The sequence below is a fragment of the Temnothorax longispinosus genome, chromosome 11 (assembly GCF_030848805.1).
Source record: "Temnothorax longispinosus isolate EJ_2023e chromosome 11, Tlon_JGU_v1, whole genome shotgun sequence".
In the NCBI taxonomy this organism is placed as follows: Eukaryota; Metazoa; Arthropoda; class Insecta; order Hymenoptera; family Formicidae; genus Temnothorax; species Temnothorax longispinosus.
Window position 1 is genome coordinate 1,129,282 of NC_092368.1, and position 15,577 is coordinate 1,144,858.

General features: G+C 45.8%; 1 protein-coding gene across 2 annotated transcripts in view; it reads left to right on the top strand.

The window, feature by feature from the left end:
- LOC139821909 (uncharacterized) overlaps positions 1 to 15,577 on the top strand; it is a 44,526-nt gene that overhangs the window by 20,096 nt on the left and 8,853 nt on the right. Inside the window, exon 2 of one of the 2 annotated variants that reach the window (XM_071793327.1) lies at positions 14,512 to 15,484. In XM_071793327.1, coding sequence (XP_071649428.1) covers positions 14,512 to 15,484 — 973 coding nt within the window. The remainder of the gene's footprint in view (positions 1 to 14,511; positions 15,485 to 15,577) is intronic. The other variant, XM_071793328.1, reaches the window with a different exon arrangement.

Below are 15,577 nucleotides of genomic sequence, written 5' to 3' on the forward strand. Positions count from 1 at the left end.
TGGGCATTATGAGGCTTTGGCCGCGACGCGTTTCAGAGGATGAATGAATGTCCCGCGTATACAAGCTCGGCCCGGTGGTTTTTCGAATGGGTGGCTAATGGCGGGGCGGCCGCGACGCGGCAACGGCGGGACGATGGGGCGATCCCGCTGTCGGGACATAAAATTAGTGGTCACAAATCAACTACAATACGACCACCGTTGATCGCGTTGGTCCCGGTTCCTGCGCCGCGGTTGGTATCTGGTCCACGATGAAATCGACCGCGCGCCGCACGAAGAGCGGGACCGAGAGGACCGGCCGTGCACGCGTCCGTCTCCTCTGCGCCTTCGCTGGATTTGGTATACCCTCGTGTGTGACTTTTTTTTTCTGCCGGAGGCCCACCGAGTATAACTTTCCTTTTCTCCTCTCTCGGCCGCTCTCGCGCGCAAAAAACCGCGCAGTCTGAGGTATATCCCTTGAACGCGTCGTCCCGTCCACGTGCAAAATCGCAATCACGTATACAAGCCCAGCTCGTGCGATTCGGTACACCTTTCTCGAACGCTTTCGACGTCAATTAGGTACAATGCATCGGACGATAAAAAGAAATATACGATACGATATGACGCGATACGATACAGTGTATGGCAGTGCCGATGGAATCACCGTTAAAGTATAATATATTTAATATGTAAGAATAGAACATCGCGAATAGTACACCGTCTGTTCGTGATACTATCTTTAACTCTAAATGGCCTATGACGATGATCATAAAATGACATAAAAACATCGATGATACATCACGCACGCATTACGTTATATCTCAAGTACACCGCGAGTATGTAGCGAAATTCTGCCGATGCAATCTAATGGTGCGATTAATATTCGCGTAACAGCAAGCGACAGTGCATGCATCATTGCGCATACATTCGCATGACTTCAGCGAACGCGCAAGCGATGACACTGCCGCTTTTAGATAGCCAGACTGGAAACGGTAGGATAAGAGTTCCCTCATTCGCGGAAATCTCACTCCGATATTCTACGAAACTCCAACGTACTTCGAAATCCCCCGGATTGCTACCGCATATATACTAGCGAAAGCGGAGTATACCTACGCAGACGGCGCGCCCGTTACTCGGCTATAATGCGCCAATGAAAAACAAGACGTGAGTGAATTAAGAGGAATCGACAAGTACTCATTCTGTGAAATTAAGTTTCTAATCTCTAAGCTCGTCGATTAGATTCGACATTCCCAGACTTCTCTTCATTTCTTTTTATTATAGGAAATATTTCACATCGTCAGAATTACAGAATGGGCAGAAATGCAAGATTACCACCAAATGCAAAATTATGTATATCGCTCGATATTGATGACAAAGAAATTAAAAGATTTGCGATGCTTCTTATGGCGCAGCTTTATTTTAATTTCTATTCGAGAGTAGTAAAGGTTCGCGCGGACACATAGAAAAACTTAAGCAGTATAAGCAGTATAAAGCAAATCAGCCAATCACAGTCAAGAACTCAAGACATAACGCAAGCGGTAGCGAATCCAAACTGCTGATTTCCTTATATTACTGCGTAAGTTTTTTTACGTGCCCGAGCCTGTGTAATTAAAATAATGGCCGTGCGACATATTGACATGTTAATTGAATGCGTCGTAATCTCACGTGCGCGCCAATGCGAGCTGAGCGAGCATCATTATCGTCCCTTAGACGATAAGATCGATCCTTTTCCATTCTAAAATTGATTTTCATTAACATGACGAACTCTCGTTTCTCTGCGCTTTTTACGTTTGAGATTTTAAAAATAATAGTACAATTTATTTCAATATTCAAACGTTTTCAATCAATGAATTCTCGAATTTATTTGTGACGTTTGCATGATAGAACTGTTCCGGAATATCGAGATCTAAAATCGTGATGCGTATCTCGATGTATGCGCGCACCGGTCGGATTTGGCAGTACTAGCATGGAGATCGACGGTTCTATCGAAGGGGAGCTCTCTTATACTTAAGTATTAACGTCCCCCGCTGAGGCTGAGGTTCCTCCCGTTCGTCCCGATAGGACATCGGGACATCGCTCAGTGGCGTCGATCTCACTTTCCGTCTTTCTTTTTCTCCCTCAAATCGAATCGATACTCGTCTCGACATTCGCATTTCCATAGCCGTCGATCTTTTCGACGCCTCTGCGGAGAACGTGCAGGTTCATCCGGTGACTCCCGTTCGTCTCTTCGTGATAAATACGAGTCGGCTGATTGGACCGGCTTACCGTTCCGTCTAATCCGTCGCCTATCTCCCCGTCCATCCGTTCTCCATAATTGTCTTATTGTATTCCTATAAGCTGTAAGCTCTCAGGACCACGACTAGGAGAGGCGGGTATTCGCTGAACCAAATCAATTTCCCTTCACGCGCGTTTATCGTGAAAAGAACGCGGTGTGTGGCTGTCTTTAAGCACGTGCCGAATTTATCATCTTTAATAAATTGATACAAAATATTCACAGATATTCACAATATATCTTACATCAAAATGTAGATAAATTCATAGATAAATCTACGGGTGATTTAAGTGAAATTATAAAATTAAAGTAGTGCATATCAACATATATCCTCAAAGAATTACGCTATTTCTTTATGGACAATTGCGTGAAAAATTGGTTTGTTTACTGTATATTTTTGAAGCTCTCAGTTTACCGATTTAATAAGAATTGATAAAATTCTGCCGATTGAAATTTATCGGTGGCGACAAGTACTTAGCCTCGCGAAAAGATCCGCGCGGCAAATCAGCGTGAAGCGAGAGAGAACATTGTCCGAATCGGCGCTCTTGATGGTTCCTAATGAGTATACGGTAATTCTATTAGGATTAGCCTCGTCCTGGTTGGAATGTTCGGGCAAGTGCGTGGGCGTAGATCGACGGGGAGGCGTAGGGAGGGAATAACGATTGCTCGAGTCGAGAGTTAGCCGGCGCACGTATATGCGCGAACATGTGCGTGCGCTGTGCACATACGCACGCACACGCGAGAGCGCGTATTATACGGCACGAATGCCGAAGAAGCACGAAACGAAAACTCGGCTCCTCCACTCAGCGGTGAACATGTTTCCTGATGGGGTCATCAGCGCGAATTAACATACTGGGTGGACTCGTACGACACGCACACGTGTGCTCACGGACGGGACCGACGTTTCCATCTGACTCACTGCTCTTTCCTCCTCTCTCTCCTCTCTCTCTCTCTCTCTCTCTCTCTCTCTCTCGCCGTCTCTTTTCCTATCTTCCTTTATCTCATCCCGTCCCCTTCTCTTTCGGTTCTTGGAGCGCCTCCTCTTCCTTCCTCAGGAACGTCGACGAACCAAACACACCGCGATCAAAATTTGCACGAGCGTCATATTATCTCGTTGTCGACTTCCGATATTATCTTCAGATTAGCCTTTAGCAACGATCGACACACATCGTTCGCATTGGAACGGCTCTATGTTTTCATTCAGCATTGGAAAGAGTCTGGGATCTCTCATATTTACATTCATATGTCTTATCGCGAGAAAACTTATAACGGTACGGGTATATTTTCCTTCCCTCGTGGAAGTTGGACTGACTCATCGTGGTTCGGTTCAACAGGAAACTCTCGTTCGTCGAAGTCGTAGGAAATCGACAAATAAAAGCGCTCCGAGTTTGAACAGCGATCGGTTCGAACGACGAAGAGTCGTGTGCGAGCCGTTTCCGCGATTGTTGACTCACGAATCTTTCCTCGACGGGCAACGGCGAGGATGAGACGCGATGCAAAGTAAAACGTTGGACGATTGGCGTCCAGGGATTAGAGACGAACGATCGACGATTAGAGACGAGATCTCCCGTCAACGAGGAACGACGCAAATTCGATTTCTATAAATCTTCTCGTTTGTATTCCCGCATTCGATCGATTTCATTCATCCGTTCTCACTGACCTCGCCGTAAAATTTTCAGAAAAAGTATGTCAGCCGGCTACAGGATCGACTTTTGCGATCTCGAGTCCAGAATGCTCGCGCGCGACTATCACTTTCGATGAAGGTACCAACTGTTCCAACCGGTTTTTCTCACTGACATCGGACCGACTTGTATCGGCACATCGTATCGTCAAGATGAGATTGATGAATTTCCTCCGGTTGATAGTAATTATACCATGAGAAAAGAAATCAAATCGCCTCGTTGAAAATCGCGTACGTTTATCTGGCAAAATTTTTCCTGCAACGAATATTGCGAGTTTATTTGCGTATTTATCTTTCTTTACAATTTATATAATTGATAATAAAACAAATTAAACAAGGTTACAATTATATCAGAACAAAACAAAGCGTACTTTCATTGATTAGTTTATACGTAGGAAAATAATCTTTTATATCAATAGAAATGTATTAGAATTCTAAGGAGAAAAATCAGTAGATTTCAAATAATATTTATGGAAGTAATACGGGGAGAAGACGACATTGTATGCAACATACATTGCACATTAACGCGTAACTAACAATGAGGCTTGAACTTCTCGAATAGCGAGTGGCGAAGGGAATCGATATAAGAGCTTCACGGATAATTACGTTCTCCCCGGACCATGTCCTCCCGTGATGTCACTGTGATCTTGCATGCCCGCCTCAGCCATTTATTTCGGTCGGGACACTGCCGCTACAGGCGAGATGTCAGTGGATCAGGATTATTTGGGTGCGCGCGGAGAGCGAGTAGATTAGGATGCGCCGAGAAAACGGACTGAACCGAGCGGAGGAGGAGGAAAAGGAGAAGAAGGTGTACGACGAAATCTCGGTTCGCCCGAGAAGTTTCTCTCTCTTTCTCTTTTTCTCTTTCGCTCTCTCTCTCTTTCGTATTCCGCGTCTCCTCGCAAGTTGGGTCCAACGAGGGAACTGATTTATAACGACCATTCGTTCTAATCGTCCTGTGCATCTCGCGTAGCCCGTCTACCGGTGCACCGTCCTCCACCGTATACGGAGCGGACCCAAGATGACCGAATGTCCTCCTGGAATGGATTTTTTCTAAATAAAGATATCGGAGAATCTATATAGTTCCCATGTAATTAACGATTAAATATGTGTGGCATCGGAAGAGGAAATGGAAACGATAAAAAATAACGGACCGCCTTTTAAATACATATATTTAGCATTTATATATTTACATTTCAATTTAAGCTGTTTTAATAAAACGTTTTTTGAATAAGTTATTTTCACTATTCTGACAAAATGATTTTTCATCATCGTCATCATAATAGTATTTATGTAATGTGTATTCATATTTATGGTACGAGGTTTTCTATCCTTGGTGGAATTTTGAAAAACCTCGAGCCCGTTAGAAAATTGAAGTTGAGATGTAGTTACATGTACCGTATATAATACGCAAAACGTTGCTGGTAAGGTAAATCACAAGTCTGAAAGGTGACTCGGTCCATCCGGCCGTGAAATTATTTATTCCGTATAAATGCGATCCGAGGCTCCGCGTACACGACTCGCGCGCGTGTATCCCGTTGGGGGGCGTAGGGCGCGTAGAGAGTAACTAAATCAACGTCATCGGTAAGTTTAATTACGGCAGCTCAGCAACAAAAGAAATCGGCGCTGCGCCGTGCTCTCGGGTGGTCCACGTAGTCGAGCGGAAAAGAGACGCGAGACTAGACAATCCATTTTGTACATTCGTACGAATAAATCCCCCTTTTCGTCTCTCAGTTCTCGAAAAAAAAACACTGCGGAAAATATTGATAAAGAAAGATAACAGAACGTTCGATCACGTTCGAAATGTGTACTGTATATATTTCGTATAAATAAATCTCCCTCTTTCCGTCTCTCCGTCTCTCAGTTCTCGAAAAAATAATACTGCGAAAAATATAGATAAAGAGAGATAACAGAGCGCTCGAAATGTTAAATGAAAAATCATAATTAATACGTTGTGAAAATACGAGAAACGTTTATTACCGATAGATGCAAATTTATAGATAAAAAACTTACTTTATCTCAATAATTATGAATCCACTCGCGTCCACTATCATGACGTCCAAGTGATATCTTGCACGGCTAAACCATTAATACTTGTCAGGATCGCAATCGGCAAAAAAATCATCGCTCGCGAGCAGAAATTAGCGAGTCAATAATATGCAGCAAGAAGCATATAATATTATTTGTAATGAACAGTCACATACGTTTTTACTTCTTATACACTTTATTTTGAAGTAAAAAACATTTATCGTGCTCATTATTCTTTATTATTACTTGTCTCTCTGTCTTTGTTTTTGTTTTACTATCGATCATTTTCGTATCATCAGAGATTTATTATAAAGCTTATAATACTTGTGTTTTTTAATAACTCTGTTCTTTTGTCATTAAAACAGTTTATGCTCCTTTGAAACAAATACTCGTGCTTTCGGTCTCTATTAAAAGCGTTCGCTCCACTTTTATTCGCGTGACCTATTAGCGCCCGGTACGCGAAGCTTTTACGCGAATGCCACGGGCAGTAGCGAGCTTTCAACAACGAAAGAGCGAGACGAGGAACGTGACGGGATCAATGACGGGACGAAAGAGAGAAGAGAGAGAAAGAGAGAAACGTTTAGTCGGATACCGGAGGGAGCCTACGAGTTTGCACCTAGAACGGACAGCCGGCGGCACGCGAGGTCGGCACACGAGAACGCGCTACGGAGAAAGAGAGCGAGGAGGAAGAGAGAGAGAAAGAGAGAGGGCTGCAGCCCATCAGCCCGTTTAATTAATTAAAAGTGCATTAACGGGGGTCATCGGTGGCGAGGGGTTCTATAGACGAGGGGTTCTCTCTCCGTGGCGTTAGATACGCGTGTAACGATCCTCTGAACCGGAACAACCGCGCTATTACTTTCGTCAACACAACGATGCTCCCCGTCCCCTTTCTCGTAGACGTTTCTTCCCGTAGCTTTTCCGAGCTCCCCGCAGTCAAGGACGACTACATTTTCCGGCTCCAAATTCACTTGCACCGTCTAAATGTAGTTAGGTATTCGTAGCAAAGGTTTATCGAGCGGAAAGAATGTGGTATATTTTTTAAAATACATTATACCTATTGCTTATAACTGTCTTTAAATATCTTTTTTGGAATCGTTAAAAAGAAGAATGTTACTGCAAAGTGCTTTTTCGATGTAGTAGTAAAAATAAAACCATAATATATTCTAATAGAAACACCTTGCAGCGATGGTTTTTTCTTATGCGAAATCTTGTCCCACTCTAAAAAAAGATGAAGTGTACAAATATCTTCTTTACAATACTGGATATAATATGTAATTATTGTCTTTTTTCGACGCTTGATATCGCATATATGTTTTGATGCAAATAAATATTCGTCACTTTTTTCAAGTTACCTCACAATTTACTCATAATATGTTGTTTATGACAGATTACGTATTGTGTGCAATTTTATTCGCTCGCTCGCATATGTCTCCTCTTGTAAATTAGGTGGGGTGAAAAGAAATTTCGAGATTACGTCCGGCTGGCCTCGTTCGGCGACGTTATCGGAATCACGCGCAGATAGAATCGAAATACCAGGTGCAAATTATAAGGGAGATGCCCAGGTAGCACGGAAGTTTGACGCGCGCGCATGCTACCAGCTGACTCCTCGAGTCCGCGAGGAAACGTTAGAGTAGCGTAGCGTGTAATCACGTTAATGCGCCACAACATCGTGAACGAGCCGACCGGAGGAGTGATCCCGGTTTCGCCAAAGGGATCATCCCGCGAGTCAGCGGCACTCGAGGAGAGTGACTCACACCCGCCGTCCGTCGCTTGCGTAACGAAACCATGGAGATTCGATAACGATAATCTTTGGCGAGCATTCCCGATCGCCGCGTCGCGGCGAGACGGAAGGGGGGAGGTGGAACGATGACGAATCATCAATGACCGTGGCGAGATCCGAATCAGGTTTATATTTACCGATCAGAGCGTAGTAAACATTAGGAAGCCGACCGTAGAATTTTTTTTTCGTTTTTTTTTTACGGACAAAAAGGTGAGAGGTGAAAGAAGAATCTTCACAGGCGAATTTATCTAAATCGCAATTGCGTAAATTTTTCGAGCGCAAACAAGCGAGGGGTAGAATGTAGTAGTAAAAAGCTAGTTTAATCTTATCTCTTTTTGTCCATAAATTCGCGTCATTAATATGAATTAAGTGCCGATGAGAAAGATACGGTTGACTAAAAGTATCGACTCAGTGGTCAAAATGACCAGCGGTTTCGCTGTGTTAATCGCCGTTTGTCGTTGCACCTGGATTTATGCATCCCGGAGAATGCGCGCGCGCGGTCGCGCGGTAATATATGACCTGAGGTGTCCTAATGAGGGGAGTGGATCCGCAGGATGTGCGGATCGCGTGAGACGAGCGTCTAACAATGCGAGAGATCGATGATGAAGCGTGCCATGCCGTGGTGAAGCGGAGAAACGAGAATTGTTGGCATAGCGTCCAGTCGGGCATGATGGACGAAAAGGGAGTCAAATATTCGATAATAAAAAATGTCTATTCCTCGTATAATCGATGAAGAAAATCGAAATTAATTGATTAATTCTTGATTCGTTTTCTAATATGGATAAAGCTTGGTTTAGTTTGAAATCATATCTATATATATCTGCACTCGCTTAACATTTAGAGATAAATTCTTCTGCACGCTTAATTAACAAATAATACTAATGTTACGGAGTAAGGGCTTTTTATGGACGATTAACCCACGATGTGGATCTTTAAGTTATTCGATTGACACCGCGCGATCGACTCCTAAATGATCGTGGACAAACAACGACAAACCGTATCGCGGCACCATCGCACGTGCCGGGCAAGGGGGCAAAAAGGGGTTCGTGGACTTCGCCACGTGCTGAGGTAACACGAGCGTGCTTGTCAAACTTTGTTTCGTGAACGGCGTAGGGATGTGCCTGGGCGCACGTGCGTTTTAATATGACGTAATGCGTCGCATGTCCATATTCATTAAGTAATTTTCCGGCCGGGGAAGTCAGCGGTCTCTGGCCGCGAGTCAAAATTATGGACGGATAAACAGAACGTGTCGATCGCGCCACGAATTTTGTGATAGCTCGGAAGATTTGCCGGCGTTATCAGTCGAACATCTCGCGAACGCTTAAGGCTTAAGAGATAAATCGAGCAAACTAAATCGTCATATGTGGAAGGATTTGTTTAAAGATAATAATTTACGCAGGATGTTAAATTTGTTATTCATATACAATTTCTATGCTAATGTGTATTTTTTACACATATTTGTATATTTATACATATTTATACGCTAAAAAAATATATTTGCATCGTGCGATGGCTTCTCATCGAAGTACAAAGAAGTTCCGCGGAATTTGTCGGATTGGCAGGGTACGAGGGCACGTGCGGTGTGAAGCCCGAGGCATAAATTTCCGTGTGCCGAGTAATTAGTCGCGGAACGCGATAACTCGCAGATATCTCGGAATCGCGATCTCACCACGCATGTAGAATTCGCGCGCGTTTCCGCGCGCCGTGTCTCGCGCGACGGACGTCGGGCGACTCGGTGCGATGCCGGGTACTGTGCTCTGGTGCACGTATCACTCTTGCGTCGAGTAAAACGACGACGAGGGCCGGGGGAATCGAGCAGAATCGAGTTCCGAGATCAAGTCACGCGTAGTCTAAAAGAAAGTCGTTTAAAGGTCAGCAGCAACAGCAGCAGCAACGACGGCAGTAGCGGCGGCGGCGGCGGCGACGGCAGCGGCAGCGGCAGCAGCGCGGCTCGACTTGCATCACAAATGCCAATCTACTTACGAAATGTATACAGAGAACAATGATACTCTCTTGCCTACCGACGCCATCGCCGCCATTTGCCTCTTCGTCCTAATCGCCGCGCCATCCTTTTAAGAGCCCTTGCGCAACGCGATGCCCGAGAATCGATTTTCTCCCCTTTCAACCCTCTCTCGACCCGTACTTTTAGCCGATAGGCTAAAACCCGTTGCTTCCGGCGGGTTTCCAGCAGATTGGCCGAAATATCGCCTTCGGCAATCTCGTCACGCGGCGATAGTGTCGATGATGGTTCGCCTATCTTAGCGGGAGGGTGGTTAAATTTGGTTCCACCTTCGCTGCACGACTCACGAGCGAGTAACTGGGAAATCGCGATTGCGCGCGCGATCAGACGCGGATCGATCGGATCTCGATCGCGCGTGATTACCCTTTCGCGATAGCGGAGCCGTACGTATAGATCTCGCGCGATTTCGCTTTCCGCCTGAAAGATTTCGCGAATCGCGCATCTCGCATACGGGACGACGGACGGCGACGTATCTCCGGCGTCATCTTATTCATATTCGCGAAATAATACTGAATAATTTCACCATAAATACGGCGCGTCCGCGTAGGCGTAAAGTAACGATAATGCAAGTAAATAATGGACGCGAGAGTTTTATTACCTAGGCGGCTGAATGGACGGAGAGATAGAATCTACGTGTCCGCGCCGCGCCGCGCCACGGATGTACAGCCCCCTCGAGGGGGATCGGAGGATACGAGGGACCTCCGTGCGTCTTGTGCCTTGTGCCCCCCGTCCCTACCCGCGACGCGATGCGACGCGACGCGACGCGACCCGCAGTCGCCCGGAGCCCGGATTCGAACGCCTCCTTCGTCTCTTTTTCGTTCTGCCTGTTGAAGCCGTTCCTTCGGTGAACTAACGAGAGAGCCTCGCTCGTTGAGCATCTCAGACGGCGTCATCTTAGCGAAATTCTAAGGTTTTACCGCGAGAGAAAAACAACTGGGACGGTACTCCGGAGACTCGCGAGCTCGAAATGATTATGCATGATCGATACGTCGATTTTCTTATATTCCAATAACAAGCAGTAGAACTTGGTACACAGATTTCACACTATCCTATGACTGTATCAATTAAATTATAATTATACGATAGATCATTGAGATTAACCTAGGAACGAGCGCCTGGGGTGATTTTTACACCTCAGTATTGAAAAAATAAAACTCGTCACAGTAACTTTAATGTGCTTCTTTCGTTTTTAAATATTTTTCGGCTTTTTCTTACTTTTTCCAGAAAATGTTTAGTAAATCTATATATACATATTGTCCTCAAATACTAATAAATTATAGAACAGCCAAAAATGTGCAATATGTATTAATAACAATGACTCTTAATTACGGTGTAAAAATCACCCCTGATGACCATTTATGAAAAAGAAAATCATCAGGCGCCTATTCTCGGGTTAAGTATCGCGAAAGTAATTATCTACGAAGAATCCAAAGGTCTCGCATTATGAAAGCGATCGCTGGAGCTGCTTCGAAGTCGCGCTACCCCCGCGTCTGTGCATTGTTATCGAGGTCGGAACGCCTCGACGAGCAGAAAAGTACGACGGACTGCGGGCGTACTCGTGCCTTCTCGCGGGAACGTATCCATCCGAGCGAGTATAGCGTGATCGCGGCGATCGCGATATCGAACGCGAAGTCGCGACGGCGATGATAAGTGTTTCGGCAAGAATCGCGCGCGAGGACATTTCGGAGCAGCTTCATGGCTGACATTTTCCTGGGCGTTTATCGCGATAATACGGCTTTAGGTCAGAGGGTGTGGCCTCCCCAGATTGATTCGGCGAGCTGTGCTGCTTGCTTCTGCGCGCTGCGTTTTCTCACCGCGAGCAGCATGGCGTCGCGTCGCGTCGATTCTTCTATTCCATCTTTCTAGGCCGCATCGCGTTTATCACGTCGCTGTATCGATGAATTTATTTGACGCCCGAAATAATTATGAAGTACGAGTCGACTTGGTCGCGCGAGTTATCGGAGGCGCCGTATCGCAGGCGCCGAAGACGTTACGCAATCTGATAAACGACTATATTTAATCAAATTTCTCGTTACCGAATATTCTTTTATTGGAATAGAAGAGCATATGAGAAAGGTGCTCGCGATTTGTTTCGAAGCAACGGTATCTCCCGATGATACCTCACTTCGAGGTAGATTACAAATAATTACATTTTCTTATAATTGTATTTAAAGACGATCGACTATATAATGACTATATATTTCTAGTTTTCTCCAATATTCTCGACTTTTCTCGTTTCTCGCGGTTTTCCACGTTCTCTCGCGAACTCAGTTGATATACAACGTCGGCAACGAGTCGAACCGAGAAACGCTCTTGCGCTCCGGAATCATTGGCTGCATGCTAATCGAGTCACAAGAGAACGGATATCGTATCTTGTGTTTCACCGGAATACGACAAACTGGATTTATTGACTCGCTAACAGCCGACAGAAAAAAAATCATTCCTTTTCCGAGGACGATTACGACGTTCATCGTCGTCATCGTCGTTGTGCTATTGGTGCGCGATCAACAAACCAGCTTGCGATCAACTGGAATAATCAAGCGGAGATATTAGCGTAGCGTATATACGCTCGCGTGTTCGTGGACGCGCGCGCGTGGGAGTGTGGGAGTGCACACGCACGCACGCACGCACGGGACGCACGCATACGCGCACACACGCGCATCCGCCGCTACATAAATGACGACGCAGTATCGGCCGCGCGGCGCGGCGTGGGTGTTCGTTCTCTCGCTCCGACAGATTCGAAAACGCATTATTAACACCGGCGACCCTGGCTCTATGATTACGCGCATTAATAGCCGGATGGACGAACTTTGCTCGCGCTCCGCACTATCATTATCATCGCAACGCGAGAAAGAGACGGATGACGAGAGACTGTATAGGAAAAGAGGCTGGTCCCACCGCGCGGCGGGCCTCGATGGATCGAGAAAGAAAATTACGAAACGTTAATTCTCTCGCGTTCGAACGCGTTTGTCTCGAACACTCGTATTTAATATATCGTGTGTGTTTTTGGCGCGTAAATGGCACTTTCAATCCTGGCTGGATACATTTTGTTAGATCAAGCTAGAAATGCCGAATGCAGTTTTTACATATAGGATGCGGACGCACCTTACGTTATCAATTTTTCTATACCATTACAAGTTGCATTTGACATTTCCGTCTACGCTGTCCGCCTCGAATCGCAATCCCGAATCGTCATAATTTTTGTGAATTTAAACTCGGATCGCAAAATCACGAAAAAAATATCGTACCTTCGTTTGCTATAGATATAATAGAATTTTTTGGACTCGGTTTTCCATTTTTTACCGCAAAAATAGATTTTTTGATCTATATTCTTTCACCGTTCGTAAAATCGAGTCTTTCGCGATCAAGGGACTATGGTTCGTCGACACGATGCATACGATTTAAGCATACAGATTTTTAAGTATAATGTTTCGCGGGCATATCGTACCTCGCTCGCGCACACGAGCTCCTTTTCAAATTGCATATCAGGTACGATCGAGTGTCGCGAGTGTACCAATCTTCCGACGATGAATTATTCATTGTGTAAATAATTCATAAATCATTGCAGACTGCACAAGCCGCGCGCGAGCAAGAAAACCCGATCGAAAGCTCGAAAGCTCGCCACGCGATATTTTTAAGCGAATCTATATAAGCCTTTCTTTGCAATATATGTAGACTGAACTATATATAACTATATATAACTACTGAACATTCGAAGAACGTCTCTTTCACGTGAAACAGTTTTAGATTTGGAGACGAAGAAACTTTAACGTTACAGGTTGAAAACGTAGGTCCTAAAGATCGGAGCACGATCACCATTTTTTCGATCCCTTTTCGACAGGTACTTGGTACGATTCTACGACTTCAGTCACGACTTTAGGTTCCAGCGGAAGTGTTAAAGTCGTAAAGATCGAAACGATGCCGTAACTGTCTCCCAGCCTCGCTTTTGATACCCATACATGCATTTCCGGCGCGAGAACAGTATCGACGGCTGCCATCGCCGGCGACGAGAGCGATGCTCGTCGATCCAAGAGACCCTTGGTAGAAATCCTCCGAATGTTATGCACCGAACGCGCTGTAGCGAGAGGTGGCACTCGTCGTCTCTCGACATGACAAGAGAGGAAAAGGGAGGAACGGTGTACTATGGGGCGCGAGGGCGGCGTTGCCCGTGTACAAATCATGCAAAGGATGACGCGGCATCGCCAGTCTCTCGCGTTCCTTCTTCCGTCGCTCCTCCTCGCGCGTGCTGGACGTCGTAGGGCGAGACAGCGTTGGGCATGTTGACGACGCTCTATCTGGGGACCTTCGCCGCGCGTATCATCATATCGCAAGTCACTCGCTCTCCGTCCTTTTTCATCAACAGATGCGCCCTTTACAATCTTAAATGCTGGAATAGCCCGAAGAGACTTTAACTGATTGTTGTTAGTAAAAAAAATCTAGTAAATATATGTTCCAAAACGCTTCATTAAAACGTTATCGCCAATGAGTTTTCGTATATCTATTTCTATTATTAGCACTAAAAAATTAACACTGATAGACGATAATAGATAATATATTTGCTGATTAAAGTTATATAAGAGATAACATTCGATCGAACGAAGAGTAAACTACATGATATAATATTATGATATAACTAAATAATATAAATAAAATATTGATAGTAACTCAAGAGTTAAAATTTAGAAATGTAGTTAATTAGAAAGTTTTAGATTAATGATTATACACGACGAGTCCTCTGTTTCTTCTGTCCCCAGCAGACGTCGGACCTGGACACTTTGCTGTGCAGGCAGGATCTCGATCGTCTGCAGAGGTTGGACGAGGATGAATCGGACGCGAGAGATGCGCGGGAGCCGTCCGTGCACATGGAGGACTTCTTCGAGGTCGGCGGGCCTACGGCGGTGTGCCGACCACCGCAGGCCAGTTTCGTTTCCGCTAGGAGTCAGCCGGCGAGCGCCGGCCAGGACGACGACGTCTTTCTCAGGCCGCCGCTCTGGGAAGATATCACGTCGAGCATTCAGAAGCTGGACCCGGAGAACGCGGACATGCTGGGCTCGCAGTCTCACATAAAGATGGAGACTGACGACGTGACGCCGCCGCCGGTTCTCTCCCCGGTAGAGATCAAGACGGAACCGTTACCGCCACCGCCGACCTTACATCTCCTCGAAGGACCGACCGCGAATCCCTCGCAGAATCCCTTTCCGAATCCCTCTAGTGTTCAGCACGTCGTCCATCATCGGACGACGACGTCGACAACGGCGACGACGGCGGGGCTCTTTAAGAGCTTCCCCAACGGCAACAACAATAACAACAACAACAACAACAGCGGGACTGTTAATAGTAATAGCACAAGCGGGAATAATGCCGGTAGCAATAACAGTAGCGGCAACGGCGCCAGCAACAACAACAACAGCAACAACAACGGTAGTGGTAGCAATAGTGATTCGTCAACGGCCAATCATCATCAGCCGAGCGGCAACGCGACATCGCCGCTCTACGGCTCGATGACGAGGCTGATGTATATTTCGCCGCTGACGCCACCGATCTCCGATCCCGGCTCGCCCATCGGCGCCGGTCCACCCAGGCGGACACCGCCACCCCCGTATCCCCAGCCAGGCCCGATCCTGAATCCGGCCCACAGGATCCAATCGTCGTCGATGTCGTCCAAGTTCAACAGACGAAATAACCCGGAGTTGGAGAAACGCCGGGTACATCATTGCGATTTCATAGGTGAGCAGAACAACTTCGACCCTTATTTCTTAATTCGAAAGATTTTTTAGAAGAATTGAAAGAAAAAATTGTATACATTAGATCATGCATAGG